The 22,830-nt window shown below is 34.8% G+C and overlaps 3 protein-coding genes across 3 annotated transcripts; all 3 read left to right on the top strand.

Annotated features, from left to right (window-relative positions):
• Positions 1–131: 131 nt before the first annotated feature.
• Positions 132–2,206, top strand: LOC107947485 (uncharacterized protein At1g28695). Its single transcript, XM_016882127.2, has 3 exons — positions 132–632; positions 723–1,109; positions 1,493–2,206. The coding sequence occupies exons 1-3, from the start codon at positions 489–491 to the stop codon at positions 2,009–2,011; spliced, it is 1,050 nt and encodes a 349-aa protein (XP_016737616.2). The 5' UTR covers positions 132–488; the 3' UTR covers positions 2,012–2,206.
• Positions 2,207–15,875: 13,669 nt separating this feature from the next.
• On the top strand, positions 15,876–17,556 carry LOC107945576 (uncharacterized). The gene is made up of 2 exons (XM_016879632.2): positions 15,876–16,226; positions 17,295–17,556. The coding sequence occupies exons 1-2, from the start codon at positions 15,890–15,892 to the stop codon at positions 17,480–17,482; spliced, it is 525 nt and encodes a 174-aa protein (XP_016735121.1). The 5' UTR covers positions 15,876–15,889; the 3' UTR covers positions 17,483–17,556.
• Positions 17,557–19,283: 1,727 nt separating this feature from the next.
• Positions 19,284–20,056, top strand: LOC107945577 (uncharacterized). The gene has a single exon (XM_016879633.2). The coding sequence runs from the start codon at positions 19,325–19,327 to the stop codon at positions 19,808–19,810; it is 486 nt and encodes a 161-aa protein (XP_016735122.1). The 5' UTR covers positions 19,284–19,324; the 3' UTR covers positions 19,811–20,056.
• The last annotated feature ends 2,774 nt before the right edge of the window (positions 20,057–22,830 follow it).

Genomic DNA, 22,830 nt, shown 5'->3' with positions numbered 1-22,830 from the left:
TATAGTATAATTGAAATATATGGAAAAGAAACTATTTTATGAGAAGAAGCCGCCTTCCATTTCTATCTATGTTTACAACTTTTCTAATCCTAACAATACGCATAATCAGTAAAAATAAAGAGAGATCCAACGCCACCCTACTCCCAATCATAAATATCAACCCAATCCAAAACCTCCACTTCCGATCGCCTCCGCCGCCACCACCAATCATCTAACTTTCACTATTTACAAATAAAACACAGAAGGGATATTGAAACAATAGCTTCCGTCGAAACTTTTATGAAAATCGAAATTATTTTAGGATTTCATATTAAAAATCTTGAGTTTGTTCTTTTCCTGGGTTTCAATTTACTTTATCGACTTTAACTCCAACAAAATGTTTAGCTCTGATCCACTCTAACGTCGAAAATTTTCTAGTAATTTTCCATAGACGAGACTTCAAATTCTGCCCGGACAACCGTCAAGAAATTACAATCATCTTCTCAGAAATGGATCATAATTCAAAGCAATTTTGTCCGGGAAGCCATGTAATGATTTATCTCCTCGTAGCTATAGCTGTGTACGTTTTCGTATGGTTCTCAAGCCCCTTTTTCGGGAATTATAATGAAACCAACTCTTCACCCTCTAATTTCGTAAGCATCTTTAAATTTATAATCTTTAATTACAGCATGCATGCATGTAATAATTTGACGTTGAATTCTCTTTATTTTGTTATGTTGTAGCCTGGTATTGGAGTAAAAGATGAGCTTGAGTTAGCGTTAAGGGAAGCTTCAATGCCGAACCGGACGGTCATCATTGCGGTGATCAACAAAGCTTATGTTGAAAGAAGTGTTAATGAAGAGGCGACGATGCTCGATCTTTTCTTGGAAAGCTTTTGGGTAGGAGAAAATACTAGGTCATTACTCGAACATTTGCTGCTCGTCGCCGTCGATCAAACAGCTTACGAACGATGTCAGTTTCGGCGGTTGCACTGTTACAGATTGGTGACGGAAGGTGTGGATTTTGCGGGAGAAAAGGTTTACATGTCACAGGACTTTATTAATATGATGTGGAGACGAACTCTTTTTCTTTTGGAGATCCTCAAGCGTGGCTATAACTTCATATTTACGGTACGGTTGTTTTTATCAGCCAAACCCTAATTATATATTTAACATCGTTTAATTTACGAGAAGAAATTGTATGAAATTGTTTTTATCAGTCAAACCCTAATTATATATTTAACATCGTTTAATTTACAAGAAGAAATTGTATGAAATTGTGATTTAATATCTGAAAAAATTTGATTTGTCAATCATTTCTCTTAATTTACACATTGATTTGATAATAATAAATAAATAAATGTCATATGTTTGGTTTTGAAAATAAAAAAATTAATATTTCTTGTTCATATTGATTCATCTAAAAGATTAAGAAACAAACAAAAATAAGCTTATTCATAAACGATTCATTGAACACTTTATTTATTTACGAAAGCGTTTAATAATTTTATCAGGACATAGACGTAATGTGGTTTAGGAATCCATTTCTACGACTGAGTCCTCTCAAAGAGGCTGATCTAGAAATCAGCGTCGATACATTCAACGACGACCCCCGACCGGAAAACAAATATATCAACACAGGTTTCTATTACATAAGATCCAACAGCAAAACCATCTCGTTGTTCCATACATGGTATTCTCAGAAGAATAACTCGACAGGAAAGAAAGAACAGGATGTATTGCAAGGCCTAATCCGTGGTGGGCTGTTGCAGAAACTGGATCTCAAAGTAAAGTTCTTGGAAACTAGGTATTTTAGTGGCTTCTGTCAAGACAGTAAAGACATCACGGCCGTAACCACCATGCATGCCAACTGTTGTCGTAATTCAAAGGCAAAGTTCAGAGATTTAACGACGGCGCTACGTGATTGGAAACAGTTTAAAGCCGCCGTCTTTCAATATCCTGAGATTATTGACAGGATTGGTTTGGATTTTAAATGGACAGCACACACTGAATGCTTGAATTCTTGGCAATGAAGTCATGGTTGACCATAACTGCAACTCACCAAGCCTTTCTAATTAATTTTATAATATGTTAATGGAAATTGTTTGATGCATTATTTAATTAATGTTACCCTATTCATCTGTCGACTTTAATTAAAAAAAAGAATACCTTCTAAATGTATTTTATAAAGAGAAAATCATTAAATCAACCATAAATGTATCCATTTATATTCAGCATAGCATACGCTTTTTCCCTCTTCTCTTACTAGCATGGCTTGATTCCTTAATTGCATATAATTTTTTTAAAATAAAAGTTGTGTGTAACGCCCCAAAATTTTAATTTTGGGTATTATGAATGTATGACATAAATATTTGTCAGCTTTAGTGGTTATGTGTTTTGGGAGTGTTTGGGAGGTCCCAAGTTTAAGCTTGGATTTGGGCAAATTTTAGGCTTTTTATGAATAAGCCTCTATCTTGTATAAGTAAAAGTTGGAAAATAATTAACAGAATGGACTTGCTGATCTGGTGGATAAGTGGAGTGTTGGTGTGAGGGAGGTCATGGGTTTGAATCTTTGCTTACACTTGTTAGCATAGGATTTCTAGGAACAGAAAAAATTGCCACAGAATGGATCTTTCTTATAGTAATTCTATAAATAAGTTTCATTATTTTATATCGGATGCAACTAGAAATAAATAAAAATAATAATTGGATTCTTTTGTTGCTAATCCATTTCTGATCACTTTTTCCTTTTTTTTAAAAAAAAGAGTCGTTTTTCTCTCCATCTTTCTGATGTTTTCTCTCCCCCATCTCTACCGAATTTTTTTTTCTTCTTTGCTTCTTACTTGATTATCTTTTCTTTTCTTTCTTCTACTGCCGAAATTCCTTTGTTCCCCATAAACCATTCTTTCCTCTTGATTTCGTAGTGTTAAGCAGCACTTGTGCAAATTCAGTAAGTTGTTGGGTATCATTTTAAGAGATTATTTTGTGTTCAATAGTCTAATTTTTGGGTGTTGGTAGTAGCATTTCGAGAGGATTAAGGCTCTCCTCGTGATTTTCGTAAACGTACCGATTTGAAGTTTTTGGGGTAAGTGTTCATTGTTTTATGAGTAAGTATTTTGGTTTCGGGATTTTGATTAATCGCGACGTAAGACTGATTATGGTGTTATTTGTTCAATTATAGGCTTTGGAGTGCCCGGTGACTGTTTTAGCATCAAACAAAACCAAGTGTGTACCCGAAACACAAAAATAAGGGATTCGGTGAAAAGCCGAAATGGCTTGCTGTTTGGACAACAACAGTAGGCTAACTTTGAAAAATCACCATAAATTGTGGAAATTGAATTAGAGGATGAAAAAAATATGGGATTAAAGATATTTAAGTCTAGTTTCTCATAGAAGAAACGAAGTAAGCAAAAGAATTTCATATTATGAAATATTTGTATTTTAGTGAGACAGGGTCAAAATGATTTCAGAATCCCCTGTACTAACTTTGTAAAATTATTAAAAATTGTATAAAAATAATTATGGGTTAGAATTTATATGTTTAAAATATTGAATGAGCCTACTTTCAATAGAAATAAACAAGAACATCATCTGAATCTTTACGAGAAGATAATTAATTTTTAGTGCAGAAAGGTCGAAACTGTCAAATAGCAGAATAGAGGAAACTTTAAAGAATAAACTATACTTATTGGCTAAACCAATAATTTTGAAAATTTTATGGTAAGAAGATATGTGAGTCTGGTTTCAGGGAAAAGTTGCGGATCTTAATTCGAAATTCTTTAGCTTAAGATACAAATAATTTAGTAACAGTGACTCAAGTAGATAGCTTTGAAGGATCATATAAGTAAATAGTGGAAACACATATGAATAATTAACTAGCACGTGTTACATTAAAATGGATCACGAGGCCAAGGCCAATTTGGGTCATTTGGGCCACACGAGCATGTGGGCCCACACAGGCTAACAACATGGACTTGTAGGCCCATTTTCATTGTTTGACTGATAAGGTTGCACGGGTCGTCCAAGTCAACTGTGAACCTACTGTAGGGTCGGTAAGTTTACTTAGACCCCTAATTGACTAAAATGACTGTATGACTGATATGATTAAGCATGATGATGTCCCACTGATTTGATACTGTATGCCCTGTTTACATGCATGATATTATGTTATAGCATGTCATATCTGTATGTTGCATTGCATTGGGTTGGGGGATTATAATGTTCGAAGAAAGTGTACTGAAAGGCCTCGAGCCTAATTTATTGGCAGCTCAACTGCAAGCTACTGTCTAGTGTCGTATTCGGTGCTACTTGGAGTGTAGGGATGGGTGGGTTGATTATATCCCCACATGGAGTGTAGGGTTGGACGGAGATGGTGTGTAGAGGCTGGATGGGTAGGATTTTTGTGATTGCATATCTATTATTGCTACTAATACTGTGATAGGCTAAAGCCCTATTGCATGACTGTTTTTGTACTGAGATGGGCTAAGGCCCAAACTGGACTGATACTGATACTGAAAAGGGCTTAAGCCCAAATTGTGATTATCTGTTTATTGTCTGTTCATTTGTATGGGGATTACACACTGAGTTTACGTAAACTCACCCCTTCTATTTAATCTATACAAGAAATCCCCAGATTTAGGCGGATCGGTGCAACGGAGGACTCAGTGGTGGCCACACGACTTCTTTTACACTGTTTATTACCTATTTATGATTTTACTTTTATTTGAGAGTATTTTGCTGTAATTATGGCCTTTACGGATTTTGATTTAAATTTGGTTTTTATACGGTTTTATGATTTAAATTTGCTAGTGTTAGGTAAAACTCAGGTTTTCAAATGAAATTAATGTTTTATTAAAAATACCACGAATACGCAAACTGTTTAAAAGCTTCCGCAATAAGAAAACGTTTTGAAATTGAATAACGATTTGTAAATGAATAATGTTTTGGAAATGAATGACACTATTTGAAATTAACATAAGATAATGAAAAAATGGTTAAATAGAAAAGGGGATTTAGCGACGACATATTTTTCAAAAAGCACTACCTTGTGACATAGTCAGATTCGGCCATAACGTCTAGGCCAAGTTTGGGGTGTTACATTGTGTCTATATATTATTGAAAACCACAATGTATCATATAGATTGTAATTTAAAAATTAAAGAAAGTTCTAAACAAGAAAAAGATAACAGCTTCTACCTCTTACTTACAACCAAAGTAAAAACGAAAGAAAAGCTTAACCACTTTTGTGAAGTCTGAACCTCGAAAATCAAAGAATCCGTTGAAATGCCCAACTTCAAAAGAAGAAAAATCTTGTCACCCCTCCTGGTAGTAGACTAGATAGAGATCACATCTCTAGCGACGGCCCGTTCGGACCGAGCAACGCATCCACTGAAACACAAATCTCGGCTCCTGATCACACCATTGCCAATCACCTAGATCTAAAGTATTAGTCCCCTCCACCATCACGATCGTGGAGAAATCACCCGTCCAACATGTAACGACTACGTATACACTACACCGTAGATGGTGACAGAACCATCCTTGACCCACCAAGAATCACGTTGCTAGTGAAAGCATTCCTTTGTCATAAGGTGAGTGGCTTTTTTTATTGATAAAAAGTAAAATTCACTTATAATTTATAGGGTATAAGGGTGTTTAAACTTCAGTTAAAATCGAATTAACCGACTAAACTGGTCTAATTTAGTTAATCGATCAATTAACCAATCTAGTTCGGTCAGAGGCCGATTAAAGGTTTTTTGGAATTTCAACGGTTAATTCGGTTCGAAATCGAGTAATTAATTGAATTAACTGAACTTAATAAATAATATTATATATTATATGTATTAGACTACTACTAATTTGGTTAATTTGGTCAAATGAACATTATCAAATTATTTTTTATTGTCTTATACTTGTTTTAACCAAAAAAAACATATAAATTTCGGTTCGATTAAGTTTTTTTTTGAAAAAATTTTGATTTAGTTAACTATTAAAGGACTAAAAAATTCGATTAATACTAATTCAATTCCATTAACCGATCAGTTAACAGTTTGAACACCCCTAATAAATTATCCTCTTTTATTATTTTTACTTTATTTTCATTAACAATTTTAAAAAATCTCATCTATAATCACAATGTTTTAAAACATTTCACCATCATTTATTGATCAAAGATGATGTTTAATAAAAAAATGAAATATACTAACAAATAGTGAAAAGACAGGAAAATAATTTAAATTTAAATATTAAAGACAGTATTATTAAAAAAACAATTAAAAACATTATAAAATGAACATAAAAAATATTTAATCATAGAAAAAAGATATCAAATTTTAAAATTTTTCGTACATGTATGGGAATCCATATGAAGGATAACGAAAATTTTATACGGTTGATTTTTTATTATATTAAAAAAATAAAAATATATAATAAATATTTTATTGTATGAAATATAAGTTTTAATGGCCGACCAATCTATAGCAGAATTGTCATCAAACAATGCCACATCAGTGTTACACTTCAACCAATTTGCAGGTGGCCTGCACAAGCTATAGCAGCAGTCCCTGTTGAGGTGGATGCATTTCGACCCTCTACGAGCACCCTGCCAAGCCTCCATAAACAAATCAGTAAACTGGATAATCTGTATAGTAGCATCTTGATTCTGTTAAAACCAAATGCTCCAGCTATACTCAACCATCAACATAAGACCTTCGCATTTTTCAACTGAAGATAACTGTCAAAAAGCTCATGAAACGACCATTGAGGCATTCTAAAACCATCAATGTTAAACAGTAGTATAAAGATTGTTAAGATTGTTAGTCTTTTATCAAGTCTGTTAATTAGTTGGTTATAAGTAGTTATTCTTATATTAGTATATAAACTTTATCAATGTGTTCATTCAACAGATAAAGAGTATTGCTTAAAGAATTCCTCTGTAGTTTATCTTTCTGTTCATACATTTTTTGTAATGGCCCAAATTTGAGGTTATCGGAACAGTGGTTTCGGGACCACAAATCCGATGAGAAAAATTTTATTTTTCTTATATTTTTATGGTCTACAATTTCACAAAATTATTTTTTGAAAATTTCGTTCGAAAATTTCGACGTTTGGACACTCAATTTAGTCAAAAGGACTAAATTGTAAAAAGTGCAAAAGTTGAGTTCTACATGTTAGAGGTGTCCAATTGTTATGAAACTTTAAATTGGAGGTCCTTATATGGTAATTATACCATTGGTAACTTGGTAGACAAAAAATGGACATGAGATAAGTGAAATAGAAAATTTTTAAGTTGGGGGCAATTTGGTAATCTAGTAATTAAAATGAATTAAAAGGGAAAAAGATGGAAAAAATCATCATCTTCTTCATATGAACGAAATCAGCAAGGGGGGAAGCCATAGTTAGGGTTTTCAAGCTTCCAAGCTCCATAGTAAGTGATCCCATGCCCCGTTTTTAATGTTCTTTACGTTTTTGAGATCCCGGTAGCTTAATTTAGCTTATTTTAGCAATAATTTAACCTAGGGTTTATATTTGGAAAAATACCCACAGGTGAAAAGTGTTTATTTTGATGTTTTATGATAGAATATGAAGCTAGAAATTATGTTAAACAACTTTTGCTATGCGATTTTAAGTGAAAACGAGTAAAACGATATAATCGGTAAAAATACCTAATGTTCATAAGTACATGTTAGAGTGGGAATTTGATGTTGCCATAGAAGGGAAAAATGTTCAGAATGTTATAAAACATAAGAATAAGAGATGAAGTTTAATTTCCGAGCCTTGGGGCAAAAATGTAATTATGTAAAAGTTTAGGGGCAAAATTGTAATTTTGAAAAAGTTAGAGTCGAGGGCTGTTTTGATGAATGTGATTATTAAATAAGTTAAATTTACTATTTTAGATCAAGAAGTACGAAACTCGAGGTTAGACAAAGGGAAGAATAAAGTTGAAGACTAAGTTGGTGAATTTGGCTATAATTGGTACCGAGGTAAGTTTACGGTAAATAAATGCAATATTTCAATATTTATTATCAATGCTGTTATTTTCCAGCAACTATGAATTTATTTTATGAATTTATTTGATGATGATCTAAGCATGAAATGATAGAGAATTAAAATTAAAAAGTCCCGTTGATACATAAGGATGGTACTGGATACGAATGTCATGACATTTGGGTAAAGAGGTCCCATGTAAGACCATGTCTGGGACATGGCATTGGCACCGAGATGAGAGGTCCCATGTAAGACCATGTCTGGGACATGGCATTGGCACCGAGATGAGAGGTCCCATGTAAGACCATGTCTGGGACATGGCGTTGGCACCGAGATGAGAGGTCCCCCGTAAGACCATGTCTGGGACATGGCATGGGCACCGATATGAGAACATCCCATGTAAGACCATGTCTGGGACATGGCTTTGGCATGTTATTATCAGAAGAGACCCGAGTATCCTTATTATTCCAATGTAGCTCAACGGGCTTGTAAACGAATTATGTTCATGAAAGTTCAGTTTAAAGCATAAATGGCAAGCTCAGGTAAGTTATAAGAGTTAAGAACTTATTATACTATCAATTGATGTTCAACGATGCAGCAAGAGTTGAGTAAGTTATGTATACAAGTATTCTAAGTAAACAAGCAAGAGAACTAGTATGAGATTAACTAAATAGTAAACTAGAGATATAGACATTTGAGTTTAATTATTTAAGTTAAATATTGTTATTTATTTGCTAGTAAACTTACTAAGCTTTATGCTTACTTCTTTTATTTCTCTTTCTCTTATAGTATTGCAAAGCTACTTCAAGGATCCTAAAGAAGTCGGAGATCGTCCACACTATCAACCACAACTGCTCGGTATTTTATATCGAAACACGTTTGAGTTATGGCATGTATAGGGATTTAGTTATTTTGAATGTTTGTGATTATGATTTTGCTAAAGAATGGTGTGTAAGTATTTGATGATGTATGGTTATTAAAATGGTTAAGTATGAAGGTATTTGTTGTTATAAGAGTCTAGGTGATAAATTATGTATGGAAATCATGAAAGGATGAAATTTTGCAAAGAAACAGAATTCAGGCAGCAACAGTGACGTGACTTTGAAAAATCACCCAAGATATTATAAAATGAATTAGAGGGTGAATAATATATGGAATTAAAGCTTGTTGAGTCTATCTTCATGGAAAAATAACGGTGTAGCGAAAGGAATTTTATATTTTAAGATATGTGAATTTTCATGAGACAGGGTCAGAACAGTTTTTGGTGTCCCCTGTTTTGAGTTTAGAAAATAATTAAAAATTGTACAAAAATGTTTATGAGTTATAGTTTATATGTATAGATTTCTCATTGAGTCTATTTTCTGTAGAAACAAGTAAGAACTTCATATGAAAATCCTACAGTGAGAAAACTTATTTTTAGTGACTAGAGGTCAGGGCAGTCAGGTGATGAAACAGGGGAAACTTTAACTAATAAACTGTACTAATTTGCTAAACCAAAAATTCTAAAAATTTTATGGTGAGTATATATATGAGTCTAGTTTTAGGGAAAATTTACGGAATTAAATTTTGGGTTCTGTAGCTCAAGTTATAATTAATTTAGTAACTGCTGCGCGGTTGGACAGATTTACTGCGAATAATGAAATAAATTTTCAAACCTAGTTTTTATGCTCCGAATTGGTAAGATAAGCTAAGTAATGCCTCGTGCTCGACTCTGGAAACGGTCTCGGGTAAGGGGTGTTACATTTTTTGCATAGTATCTAACATGGTATCAGTCACCTAATCCTGGTACGTGCTTCCGCATTATGGCACCATCAGCTGATTCTACCTCTACTGATCATATGAGTCCATCATTTTCTAGCGCACGTCTGATTTAATCATTTCCTCGCCATGACACGATGAAACTAGAAAAAGGAAATTTTATCCAATGGCAGTAACATATCCGGTTGATAATAGAGGGATATGAGCTAAAAGGATTCTTGGAGGACACGTTGTTTGCTCCGTCTAGGTTCGTCGCGTCTCTAGAAGGTGCTCTCGCTCCAAATCCAGATGCGTCAGTGTTTAATCAACAAGATAAGTTGTTAGCCTCTTGGCTCCTCTCTACAATTAGTTCATATATTTTATCATGGTTTACATCTGCTAAATCTGTATACGAAATATGGAGCACAACGAATCGTCTTTTTGCTACTTCAACTGGTACGAATATCTTCCATATTAAACATGACCTGCACTCTACAAAGAAAGGTGATTTAACTGTAAAAGAATATATCGGAAAAATAAAAAATATTTGTGTGTTACTTGCAGCTTCTGGATCGGTGGTTTCAGAAGTTGAAAAGGTAGAAGTTGTTTTTGCTGGCCTCTCGTCGAATTTTGACGCATGTTGACATTGGCCTCGTTTTCGATGGAGCCTCTTCTCTTCCAACAATCAGTCGACGTCCTCATGGAGTTTGAAAGTCAACAGATGCGAGCGGTGCGTGAGGTTCCAATGCATGCCCATCTATTTGAAACACCTTTAGTTGCTACGGTGGTCAACTCAGTTTCGCGCGATGTGCGTGGTGGGCGTTCTACGGTAGGTTCGCATGGGCGTGGATTTTGACCATGAATGCAATGTTAAATATGCAACTAATTCGGTCATTTGGCGCAGCACTGCTTTTATCATTTCAATCGCAACTACGGCGGCCCAAACGCTTCCACCACGGTGCGATTTTCTTCTGCGCATGATGAATAAGGGCTACAAGGTGATGACTTCTCTGGCCGTTCTGGTTTTTTTGGTGGTTCTGGATCTGGTGGTAATTATCTGCCGCAAGCTAGGGCTACTCCTTTTTACTATTCTTACCCTAAGGAAACTGGTCATGGAATTGAGCTTACTGGTGGATCGAATAATGCTTAGTTTAGGTCTGCTGGTGGCCCAATTGATGTTTATGGTTCATATGCTAGACCATCCATAGGATGTGACATGCAGTGTGATGTGGGGCGTGAGTTGAGGCGTAATTTGGGCTAGCACCGTGTTGGGTCATCTACTGTGGTGCATAGGCCGAGTCATGCAAGCCAGACTCTTGGGCATAATAGTGGGCAATACCTTAGACAGAATGCAGGTTAGTTTCTTGGGCCTACTAGTGGATAGAATAGTGGGCTGAATGCAGGCCAGTCTCTTGGGCCTGTTAGTGGACAGAATAATAGGCCGAATAGTAGGTAGGCCAATGCTAGCCAAAATTTTAGACCCAGTTTACTTGGGCCTAATGCTACTTATGTGGATCTTGAAGGCTCTATACAAAATAATGCTCCTGAAGTTCCGTGGCGGAATTAACCACGAGCACGTATATTTGATTTTGACTCCTCACAGTGTGTTGGGCTACCCCGCATCCCTAATTTTCATGCGTCTGATTTTTTGAATGCCACGTAGTATGATTCCAACTTTGATAATACTAACTCATATGTTCCTGTGCCGATAGGAACCTCATCATGGTATCCAAATTCAAGGGACACTCATCATGTCTGTTAGAATGCGTCTGGCTTAAATGCCTCCACTTCATATATAGGTACTTCTTCCCTTTTAATGGGAAATGAGGCTCCCACTAAAATTTCATCTATTGGGAATACTGTTCTACCAACAAAAGAAGAAGTTATTACATCTTTCTAATGTTTTGTGCGTGCCAAGAATTCGAAAAAATCTTATGTCTATCTCTCAATTTGCTTTTGACAACAATGTAGTTTTTGCATTTCACCCTTTTTATTGTGTTATTAAGGACATCCAGACACAAGAAATTTTACTGCAGGGCCAAGTTTGTGATGGTCTCTATCAATTTTTGGCCGATTCGTCTATCTTTTCTAATACAATTCCCTCTATTAACAACACCGGGATCCAAGATTGTCATTTGGATGATGATGTCTTTACACTGTGGCATAAAAGACTTGGTCACTCTTCTCCTGCGATTGTTAAACTTGTGCTTGACATGTGTCAAATTGTTTCCAATAAAAAATGTCTTGATAATGTTTGTATTGTCTGTCAAAAAGGGAAATCACATAAATTGCCCTTTTCACACTCTACTACTGTATATATGGAATTGTTTGAATTGGTTGTCTCTAATTTATAGGGATCAGCTTCTATTGACTGTGGGGGTAATCTGTATTATGTTTCGTTTATTGACATGTGTAATTTGTTTACCTGGGTTTATCTGATTAAACGTAAATCTCAAGTAGTTGAATGTTTTCTTCAGTTTCAAAATATGGTCAGCACTCAGTTTGGAAAGACTATTAAGAAATTTCAAAGTGATTGGGGCAGTGAGTTTCGTGTTTTTGCCTTAGCTAGCCATGGGATTCTTCATCGTCTTTCCTGCACCCATACTTCAGAACAAAATGGTGTTGCTGAGCGCAAACACAGACACATTGTAGAAACCGTTCTTACACTTTTGGCCCAAGCTAATCTGCCTATGAATTATTAGGGTTATGTATTCTGCAGTGCTGTGCATCTTATTAATCGACCGCCCACTTTGGTCTTGAAAGGTCAGTCTCTGTATCAGAATCTTTATGGTCATGAGCCTACGTATGATTGCTTAAGGGTGTTTTGTTGTTGTTGCTTTCCGTATTTACGTCCTTTTGTGTCACACAAACTGGATTTTCGCTAACAGCCATGTACAATTTCTGGGGTATAGCTCGCAGTATAAGGGTTATCATTGTCTCACACCAGAAGGTAAGGTTGTTATCTCTTGTCATGTTGTGTTTGATGAACGTTGATTTCTGTTTCATTCGCCTGCTCTGGCCACTGTTCAATCATCTTCTAGTTCTCTCACATATGTTCCTGTTGTTTGAACCTCTTCTGTTCGGTCTACTGCAGAACCGAGCAGTACTACTGTGCCGTCACCAGCTGTACCTCTGCCTCCTGATCCAAGTTGTAATTTTGACTGATCTGTTTCAGTTGAGTTACCAGATACATGTCATCCCAATGAGCCCGTCTCAGTTGATTCACTGGCTGAATTTGAGAAAATATAAGAGAGCATTATCTTTCAAGTTCGCCCATAGAAGCTAGTCCGGTCGGTCAAATCAGTGTTCTCCAATTATTCATTCTCTTCTTGTAGGAAATACTCATGCTATGGTTACTCGGTCTAATACATAAATTTTTAAGTCTAAAGCTTTGTTAGTCGACATAGTAGATTTTGAGCCTCAATCTGTTGAGGAAGCTCTTGTTCATACGGAGTGGAAATTCGCAGTTCAAGCTGAATTTGATGCTTTAATGGCCAACTCTACTTGGGAACTGGTTTCTATACCCCCTGGTCAGAAAGTAATTGGCTGTAAATGGCTTTTCAAAATCAAGAAGAATCCTGATGGGTCGGTTAGTCGTCGAAAAGCACAATTGGTAGCAAAGGGATGTTCTCAGGTTCCTGGGTGTGACTTCAAAGAAACATTTAGCTCAGTGGTCAAACCTACTACTATTCGAACCATTTTATCTGTTGTTGTATCTAATGATTGGAAACTTCGTCAAGTCAATGTAAACAATGTTTTTCTAAATGGAGACTTGATTGATGAAGTGTTCATGCAACTGCCTCCAAGATATGTTCAATGTGAACCAAATGGTGAGCCATTGGTTTGTCGTCTGACGAAGGCTTTGTAAAGATTATGGCAAGCTCTCCGTGCCTAGTTTGAAAAGTTAAAACAGTTTTTTATCTGTACTGGTTTTGTCTTATCTAAAGCTGATGTTTCCTTATTTGTTAAAGTTTCAACCACGTCCACTGTTTTTATCTTAATCTATGTGGATGATATTATTATTACTGGCAGTTCGACTGATGAAATAAATTGTTTTGTTCAGCAACTACATAACAAATTCTCTCTAAAGGATATAGGTGAGCTTCATTATTTTTTAGGGATTGAGGTCAGTAGGTCCTCCACTGGTAGTCTTCACTTATGCCAACGCATATACATTCGAGACCTTCTTGACAGGACTTCTTTGGCTAATGCAAAGAGTGTTCATACGCCAATGGTTAATTCATCGACTTTGTTTAAAGATGAATGTGATCAGCTTGCTGATCCTACTGAATACAGAAGTCTAGCTGATGCTCTTTAGTATGTGGTTCTAACTCGATCGGATATTGCCTATGCTGTAAATCGTGTCTGTCAATTCATGCATGCACCTACTATGGTTCATTTGATAGCCTTAAAACATATCCTGAGATATTTACATGGTAGTATCACTCATTAGCTGGTTTTTCGATGATCCAACAGACTATCTTTGGTTGGATATGTTGATGCCAACTGGGGTCTTGATTTTGATGATCGCCGCTCTACTACGGGGTTTTGTGTCTACTTCGGTCATACACCTGTTTCGTGGTGTTCTAAGAAACAACAAGTTGTGTCTCAGTCTACGGCAGAGGCTGAATATCGAAGTCTAGCTGCAGCTTCTAGTGATATTGTGTGGTTAGTGTCTCTGTTAACAGAGTTACAAATCAGTTCTACTGATCCTCCTACAGTTTGGTGTGATAATTCAAGTGCGATAGCTGTTACAGCTAATCCAGTCTTACACTCCAAATTCAAACATGTTGAACTTGACTTATTTTTTGTCCGCGAAAAGGTGGCTAATGGGTCACTCGTTGTCGATGAAGTGCCAGCTTGTGATCAAATTCTCACTAAACCATTGACTGTCTCTTTGTTTGTTCGATTTCGAAGTTTACTTCGGGTCTTACCCATTGAGAAGCTGAGTGAATGTTAAACAATAGTATAAATATTGTTAAGATTGTTAGTCTGTTATCAAATCTGTTAATTAGTTGGTTAGGAGCAGTTATTCTCATATGAGTATATAAACTTCATCAATGTGTTCATTCAACAAATAAGGAATATTGATTAAAGAATTACTCTGTAGTTTATCTTTCTGTTCATACATTTTTTGCATAGTATCTAACAATCAAGGTTCCAGGATTCTTTAGCTTTATTACACCACAAAAGCACATGATCCAGATCTTCAGGTGCCCCCCACATGCTGGTAGCACATTTAAGCCCTTCTCCAACACACTCGAGTCTTACACGGAATAAAATTACTCCCACACCTCCAAATGAAGTCTTTAATCTTTAGAGGTAACACCAGCTTCCAAAACAATTCACCCAAGAGTTGTGCAAACCTCATAGCATAAATACCAAACCGAAAAAAGTGTCGTAGCAAGAAATTTGGAGGGCTTGAGCCATAGTTTTAGAACAATTTCTTTACTCGCTTTAGATAATTAACAACTTATTTTCCACCTACCAAACCGTTTACTCAATTTTTCTCTAAGAAAAGAGAAGACTTGGCTCTTATTACAACCAATAAGAGGAGGTAACCCAAGATATCTTCCATGATCAAGAGAGGAGATAACACCCAAAATTTGACAGACATCATTTCTGACAATGGGATAGGTATTGGCAATGAAAAAGATCCACGACTTCTGAAAGTTGATAGACTACCAAGCTGCCTCATAAACTCTCAAAATATTAATATAAATATCACGAATTTTTCTATGTATAGCGAAGGACATCACCTAGTAACCATAACAGTTCATTGCTTTAGATATATCACCAATATTGTAATAGTTGAACGTATCATGCTTTTCAATAAACCTTGAGTTTGTGCCGGATTAAATTAAACATCGATTTTTTTTTTTTGCTGTGAGCATTCCTTTTATGCCCACCGTTTCTCCGATGACACTAGGAATATAATTAAATATAGCGGAGAATACAATGCATGTGCATCCCTCTCTTTGGCAGATGCATTGGTGAAGTGCTTTGGGCCTGCTCTTCGTAGAGTAAGACGAGAATCCTTCCTTTTTTTTTGGTTTTGTTTTCATCCCATATGCCGTATGCCAGAGCTTTTCCTCCCTATTGACCGACCCATCCAAGGCCATTGTGCTTCCTATATATATACATTGATGATTAAAAAAACCCAATATTGTTGTCTTGATTAGAGCAAAATGATTAACCGTTTAAGCACAGGCAAGAGCTGGTACAAGTGTTTCCGGTATGAAGAAGGCAGAGATAAGCCTGGCGATGTCCGAAACGTTATGTTAGTAGTTGCTAGCCTCATAGCTTCCGTCACCTTCCAAGCTGGTGTCAACCCTCCTGGTGGAGTATGGCAAGATAATAGTAGCGGACATGTTGCAGGCAGAGCCATTTATGCATACCAATCCGAGGTCTACTATGTTTTCTTAATTGCCAACACCCTAGCTCTCTCCGCTTCCATTCTTGTCATCATCTCACTCACCTACAGGTTCCCTTTCCATCTCGAAATTGTTATTGCTACCATTTCCATGATCGTCACCAGGGATTTAAATTGCGATTGCGGTCGCGGTTGCGGTCGCGTTGCGTTTATCGCGGTTGCGGACATAACGAAAGCTATTGCGGTCACTGCGGGTATCGCGGTCGTGAATTTTTTTAAAATTCACACAACTTATTGTAAAACATAATAATTTTAATTTTAATTATAAAAAGTCACTTTTAATGATTTTTAAAGTATTTTCTAATACTTATTAGAAGGTTAAAAGAATATTAAACTTGAGTAATACAGTTAACATAATCTGACTCAGAAAGCTAGGAATCTAACAATTTAATATCAGTAAAAAAATTAGAACTTGTTGTTAATGTGAAACACATTCCAGAGATATTCATCATAACACTGTAATTTTTAAAAAATGAAGACAATGATACAGTAGGATATGATAATAAAAAATATTTTTTATTATTTATATATATTTTTATGTTAAAATACTCTATGTAAATGAAAATATTGATTTTTTAATTTATAATTGAAATTAATTTTTTAAAATTTTTTAAATCTAATTTATATGAGTCTCAAATATTTTTTTTTGAATAAAATTCATTGATTATATTGAAACAGGGCCAAAACAAAGTTCAAGCCAACACAATACAAAGGCCTAAGCAAAATCAGAAAAACAAAAGTCCAAGAACAAACCCAATCACAGAGCAGAATGCTAAACAAATACCACAACAAGCCTAAGGAACAAAACAAGTAAAACAAAAACAAGCCCAAACATGAAGTAAAAACAAAAGTAGCCCAATTCCACTAACCAGCCTTTATTTTCTTCCCCATTTACCCCTTTTTTCACTTCTCATTTACCGTTCTTACCTTTGCTCTATATTTCCTTCTCTGCAGAATTTTTTTTCCGTTATTGTAAAATAACGGGAATAGCGGCCCGTTATCGCCGCAATTGGCCGTTACCCGTTAAATTGCGGCTGCGATCCACCGCTATTGGTGTGACTCCACTTCACACCGCTATTTTCAATAATATCGGTTTCGGACGGTGCCGCTACCGCTATATAACGGCCGCTATACTGATAGCGGACCGCTATTTAAATCCCTGATCGTCACTTACAGTTCCGCAATTTTCGCCGTTACTCCCGACGAATCGGTGAGGTTTCGGTACGTCATAGCCGCCGCTTCCGTGCCTTATATATTGCAGATTTTCATTCAGCTCTTCAACATGGTGTTTAAAAATAATGAAAAACCTGAATCAGAGAATTCTGAGAAAGTAGTATTGAACTATTGATCTTGTATTTCAGTTTCATTGTACGAAACATGTTGCAACTTGCATCTTGTTACAGCACTCGAAACAGAGCACAATCTTCAATACATTGGGTTGTTTAAGTTGTTATTAGTCAATGGTTTAAGTGGCTTCATTAATTAATTATTTGTTGAGGTTTTAATTATATCTGATCAGTTTAATAAAATGTCTAAAATTAGGTATAATTTCTCTCTACCAATAAATAAGAAGATAATGCGCTGAAGTGCATTTAAACTCACGTCCTCCTACATCTACAATAATACTCATACCAATCGAACTAAAATTCGATTAATAATTAACTATTTGTTTCAAATCAATACAATCCAACCAGTTGATTGTCACGAAAGTAGCGTGATATTTCTTTGTGGAAATAATTCCACTCACCTACACCCTTCAAATCAAAAGTCAAAGGGTTGACTGTCACTGTGGTACATATATACCTCAAATTGTAATAGTTTAACGTAAGGAACACGTTGCAATTTGTTTCTAGGGAATATTAGTTTGAAAAATTGGGCAGTTTTTAAGGCTAATTTTTTATTTCAAATCCGTTTAAATTAATTTTATTTTTAAAAATTTAGAATTCTAAATTTTTAAGGCATTTAAATACAACCAAAATAAAGTGAAAATATAAAAGGAGCTTGAAAGAATTAAAAAGTCACAAAAAAAAACACTACACGTCAAGTGATTGAGTAAATACTCTCAAATGTATTTTTAACTTAAAGAATAAAATACAATTGAATGATTACAAATGAGAGGGAAGACCTCTATTTATAGTTGAGTTTTTCCATATCTAAAGGTATAGATTAAATTACATCAGCGATTGAGATTAGTGCCTACAATAATTACCTTGGTAACTTTAGTTTTATAGGAGTTTTTCACTGAGCCACAAGACTTCAAGTACATGAATTTCTACATGTGTTCCATTAATAGACTAGTTCAAGTGAGTTAAATGAATCTCGTTTAATCAGTTGAACTTGATTAGTCTATGAATTCGTCACGGGCTTTGATCTACGACTCGTGACACTTGCATCTTGTCATATCACTCAAACATAACACAATCTTCTATACATTAGGTTGCTAAGTTTTGATTGTCAATTATTAATAAAATTTTATTTTATTTTTGTTGAAGAAAATAAATCAATTATTTGTATGTTTCTTTTTTGGTTATCCAATGATGAAAACTTACAAAAATGGTCACTCAACTATTTGATTTTGTTTTTTTGGTCACCAACTGTTAAATGACTAACGGGAAGATAATGTGCTAGCTTTTAAAAGTGGTATAGTAACAATTTTAATTCTCAACATTTATATATTGTGTCAATTTAGTTTTGATTCTAAAAAAATATAACCCTCAACATTTATACATTATGTTGAGGAGTTAAATTTTTTAGAATCAAGACCAAAATCATCGAGGATTAAAGTTGTTATGCTGTCAATTTTAAAAGCTGTCAAATTCTCTACGGTCAATGATAATAAAAAATCGAATTGTTGAGTGACCATTTTATAACCTTTTATAGTTGAACAACAAAAAAAAAACTTACCAATAATTGAGTGACTACTAATATAATTTGAATACTACAAGGGCTTGCGTTACTAGAAGGTAATCCAACCAGTCGATTGTCACGAAAGTACCTTGATATTTCATGTATGGAAATAGTTCCACTCACCTTTACCACTCAACTCAAAAGTCAAGGGTTGAAAATTATTTATATAAAAGCATTTCCCTACGTGTTGATTGACCCATTCAATTCCATTAAAGTGGCACCTATATATATTGAATCGATGACCAAAAACTTGAGTATCCTTTTCATTGCTTAGATAAAAAAAATGATAAACCTTTTAAGCACAGGCAAGAGCTGGTACAAGCGTTTCCAGTATGACGAAGATGTAGACAAGCCTGGCGATGTTCGAAACATTTTGTTAATAGTAGCAACCCTCATAGCTTCCGTTACCTTCCAAGCTGGTGTCACCCCTCCTGGTGGCGTATGGCAAGATGACAAAGATGGACATCGTGCAGGCCAAGCCATTTATGCATGCAAATCCCCCACCGCCTACTTTGTTTTCTTGCTCGCCAACACCATCGCTTGCTCCACCTCCGTACTTGTTATCATCTCTCTCACTTGCAGGTTCCCTTTCCAGCTTGAAATTATTATTGCCACGATTTCGATGATCGTCACTTACGGTTCGGCGATTTTCGCCGTAACTCCCAACGGATTGGTGAAGTTTCGACTTATCATGTTCGCCGCTGGCGTGCCTTTTATTATTCGGGGGTTGATTCAGCTATTCAACGTCATCTTTAGAAGTAATAAATAATTTGATCCAGAGAATTAAAATGATCAAAAGGAAGTAGTATTATATATTCATCTTGTATTTCAGTTTCACTGTGGTTCCTAGAATTGTGGTTTTAACGTAAGAAACATGTTGCATCTTATTACAACACTGGTACGTTTGGTTCACTGTAATGAAATAGAGCTGCAATTGAATAGAGCTGCAATTGAATAGAGTTGTAATTAGTAATTCAATTGTTGGGTTGAATGGAATGGAATAGGACTGTAATAATATTCTCGTGTTTGGTTGAATGGAATGATGTTTTAATAGCATAAGAAAAAAAACCAAAATGACTAGAATACCCTTAGCAGAATTTTTTCTAGGTAGATGATTATTGTTATTGTTATTAAATTTTAATAAGATTATTATTAAAAATAATTTAATAAAAATAATAAATAATTTAACCATATTTTAATATAATTATTATTAAATATAATTTAATAAAATAATATATAATTTTATAAAATTCTTAATATAATTATTATTATATGAACTAAAAAATCATAATATATAATACTATAAAAATAATATATAATCTACTTTATTATTTTTAAACTGCAATACATATTTAATGTGTTAAAATATCATTAGTGAAACAAATAATTTAATTATTCTACAATAAAAAACAAAATATTAGAAGTAATAAATAACTTGAGAATTATATTTCACATCCGAACATAATATTCATATATTAACAAAAAGTTACACGATTTCATTAGTTTATATGTCATAATTCATATGTTATAAAATTTTACAACATCAAAAAGTTACAACATTGTAATGACATTTTATCATGTCATTATACCATCCAAATATTACAAACACAAAAAGTTACCAAAATATTATCAACACAACCATGATTTTTAATGGTCAGCAAGAAATCTTCTGACCCATTTCAATCGCACAGAAGAAGGTAAACTAAAGAAAATGAGCATTTACATTGGATGATCTAGAATTTTGCTCAATGCGCGATAGCCCTCATCCTCAGTTAAATCTTCTACTTCACATAATGTTGGATATAATTTTAGAGCTCTTTCTTGAATGGTCATTTCTGACTTTTGTTGAATTAGCACTTCGGAGGCAATACTCCTACTGATTTCAACGCCAACGGTCCGTGTGTTTTCCGCCAATAAAGTGGAAGCATCATTAAATGAAGTAGAAGAAATATGATCACTTGTATCAGAAATCTCTTTTTTCTTCTTTGAAAATGTGGAATCACCTTGGTTTCTAGCTGGTTGTGGTTGTGTGGCTGAAAGATCCATGTCATCCAAAGAAACATTAGCTTCGCATCCATAGAAATCGTTTCTTTCTTCATGAGTATTTGTAGTAGCTACATCCTCAACATCTATTTCTTCAATAATATTAGCGGCTGTTTAAGCATCTTTCCCAGTGGCTCGATCTTTTGCGTAGATGGTAGTAAGTTGGTCATAATAAAGGAAACTATGATGTTTGAATTGACCGGCTTCTCTATGACTCTATAAAAATGAGGAATTCATATTAGATATAAGTTTGATCAAAATAAGATAATAAAGACTTGAAATAATTCTTACATTTATATATGAGTTCCACACCGCATCTTCAGCAACAACAAGCTGCCTATGCTCATCCCAACCAAACTGCTATTGTTTTTTCCATTAAGCATGTCATAAACGATTGACCAATCTCTTTTCAATGTCCCAATCCTCGATTCAAGATTAGGTTTAGCCTTTAACATAGCATTAGGTAAAACTTTTTCTAACATTTTTTCCAACTTGTTTAAATAACCGGCTTTGAATCCTGCATCAGCATTAAAGGTTCCAACATTGTGCAAGTTGACCATACAGGCAACCAACGCAGCATCTTCTTCTGGAACCCATTTCCTTTTGGTTCCTCGAGAATTTTGGGAAGAAACACTTGATTGTGAAAAACCTGACATAACTATCTTAAGAAAAAAAATTAAATTAAGTTCAATATTATGAATCAAAAGGTCAACACTTTATAAAATTATAACACATGATGAATCAAAAGAAAATAAATTATAATTCAATAAGTCTAGTACAATACAAAAAACAATTCAAACACCACCAAATTTTCATAAACTAGATACATGAAATAACATAAACAAATTAACATTTACTATTTTTACCCTAAACCTAACTAATTTATAGATGCTTGCCATTCATCGAACATATGGTTGGCTAGTTCCATCCTCTAAGTAGCCCATGCATCCGATGGAGGAATATTTACGATATTCGGCTCATCGTCGTCTATCACATTACTAGGTAATCCTTCTCCCAACTCCATTTCAATAGGATCAAGACTCATATAGGTTCGAATAAAATTATGGAGCAAACAACATGCAATAATGATTCTATTGTGCACCCTCACAGGATAGAATGATAGACTTCTAAGTATTCCCCATCTAAGTTTTAATAACCCAAAGCATCTTTCAATAACATTACGTGCTGAAGCATGTTTCATATTGAAAAATTCTTCCAGAGTACTTGGCTGGTAACCCTGACGGCACTCATTCAAATGATATCTTTGTCCTCTAAAAGGTGCAAGAAATCACTCACAATTTGTGTATCCAGCATCAACTAGATAATAACAACCTATAAAAAATTTATTTGTCATGATTAGTTTCCCAAAAAAGTATGATCTTAAAGATTAATTCAAAGTCCTCTAATTTTGCACTTTACCATGAGAAACTTTTAGTCCATGTCTCCTACTAATGGCATCTTGAAAAACCCGTCCATCAGCAACAGAACATTCCTAACCAGGAAGAACATAAACAAAATGCATGTTAGGTGTACAAACACCTAACATATTTGTTTCTATGTCACCTTTTCGCGTTCGATATCTAGGCTTATCAACTGTTGGAACCCTAATCTTGATGTAGGTTCCATCTAAACACCTAAGCAATTCTACATCACATGTATAAAACCTTGAGTTAGGATACTATATTTAAATCTAAATCAACTAAATTATGTACAAGCTATATATAGAACTCACCCCAATACCTTGAA

This window comes from Gossypium hirsutum, chromosome D12 (genome assembly GCF_007990345.1).
Source record: "Gossypium hirsutum isolate 1008001.06 chromosome D12, Gossypium_hirsutum_v2.1, whole genome shotgun sequence".
Lineage (NCBI taxonomy): Eukaryota > Viridiplantae > Streptophyta > Magnoliopsida > Malvales > Malvaceae > Gossypium > Gossypium hirsutum.
Note: the sequence above shows the minus strand (reverse complement) of the source record. Positions and strands in the feature narration are given on the sequence as shown.

Excerpts from the sequence above, each read along its gene's own strand:
- LOC107945577 (XM_016879633.2), top strand. The coding sequence starts at position 19,325 with ATGATAAACCTTTTAAGCACAGGCAAGAGCTGGTACAAGCGTTTCCAG.
- LOC107947485 (XM_016882127.2), top strand. The coding sequence starts at position 489 with ATGGATCATAATTCAAAGCAATTTTGTCCGGGAAGCCATGTAATGATT. Across the intron at positions 633-722 it reads ACTCTTCACCCTCTAATTTC|CCTGGTATTGGAGTAAAAGA; the intron begins GTAAGCATCTTT and ends GTTATGTTGTAG. Across the intron at positions 1,110-1,492 it reads GCTATAACTTCATATTTACG|GACATAGACGTAATGTGGTT; the intron begins GTACGGTTGTTT and ends TAATTTTATCAG.
- LOC107945576 (XM_016879632.2), top strand. The coding sequence starts at position 15,890 with ATGATTAACCGTTTAAGCACAGGCAAGAGCTGGTACAAGTGTTTCCGG. Across the intron at positions 16,227-17,294 it reads TGTTATTGCTACCATTTCCA|TGATCGTCACTTACAGTTCC; the intron begins TGATCGTCACCA and ends TATTTAAATCCC.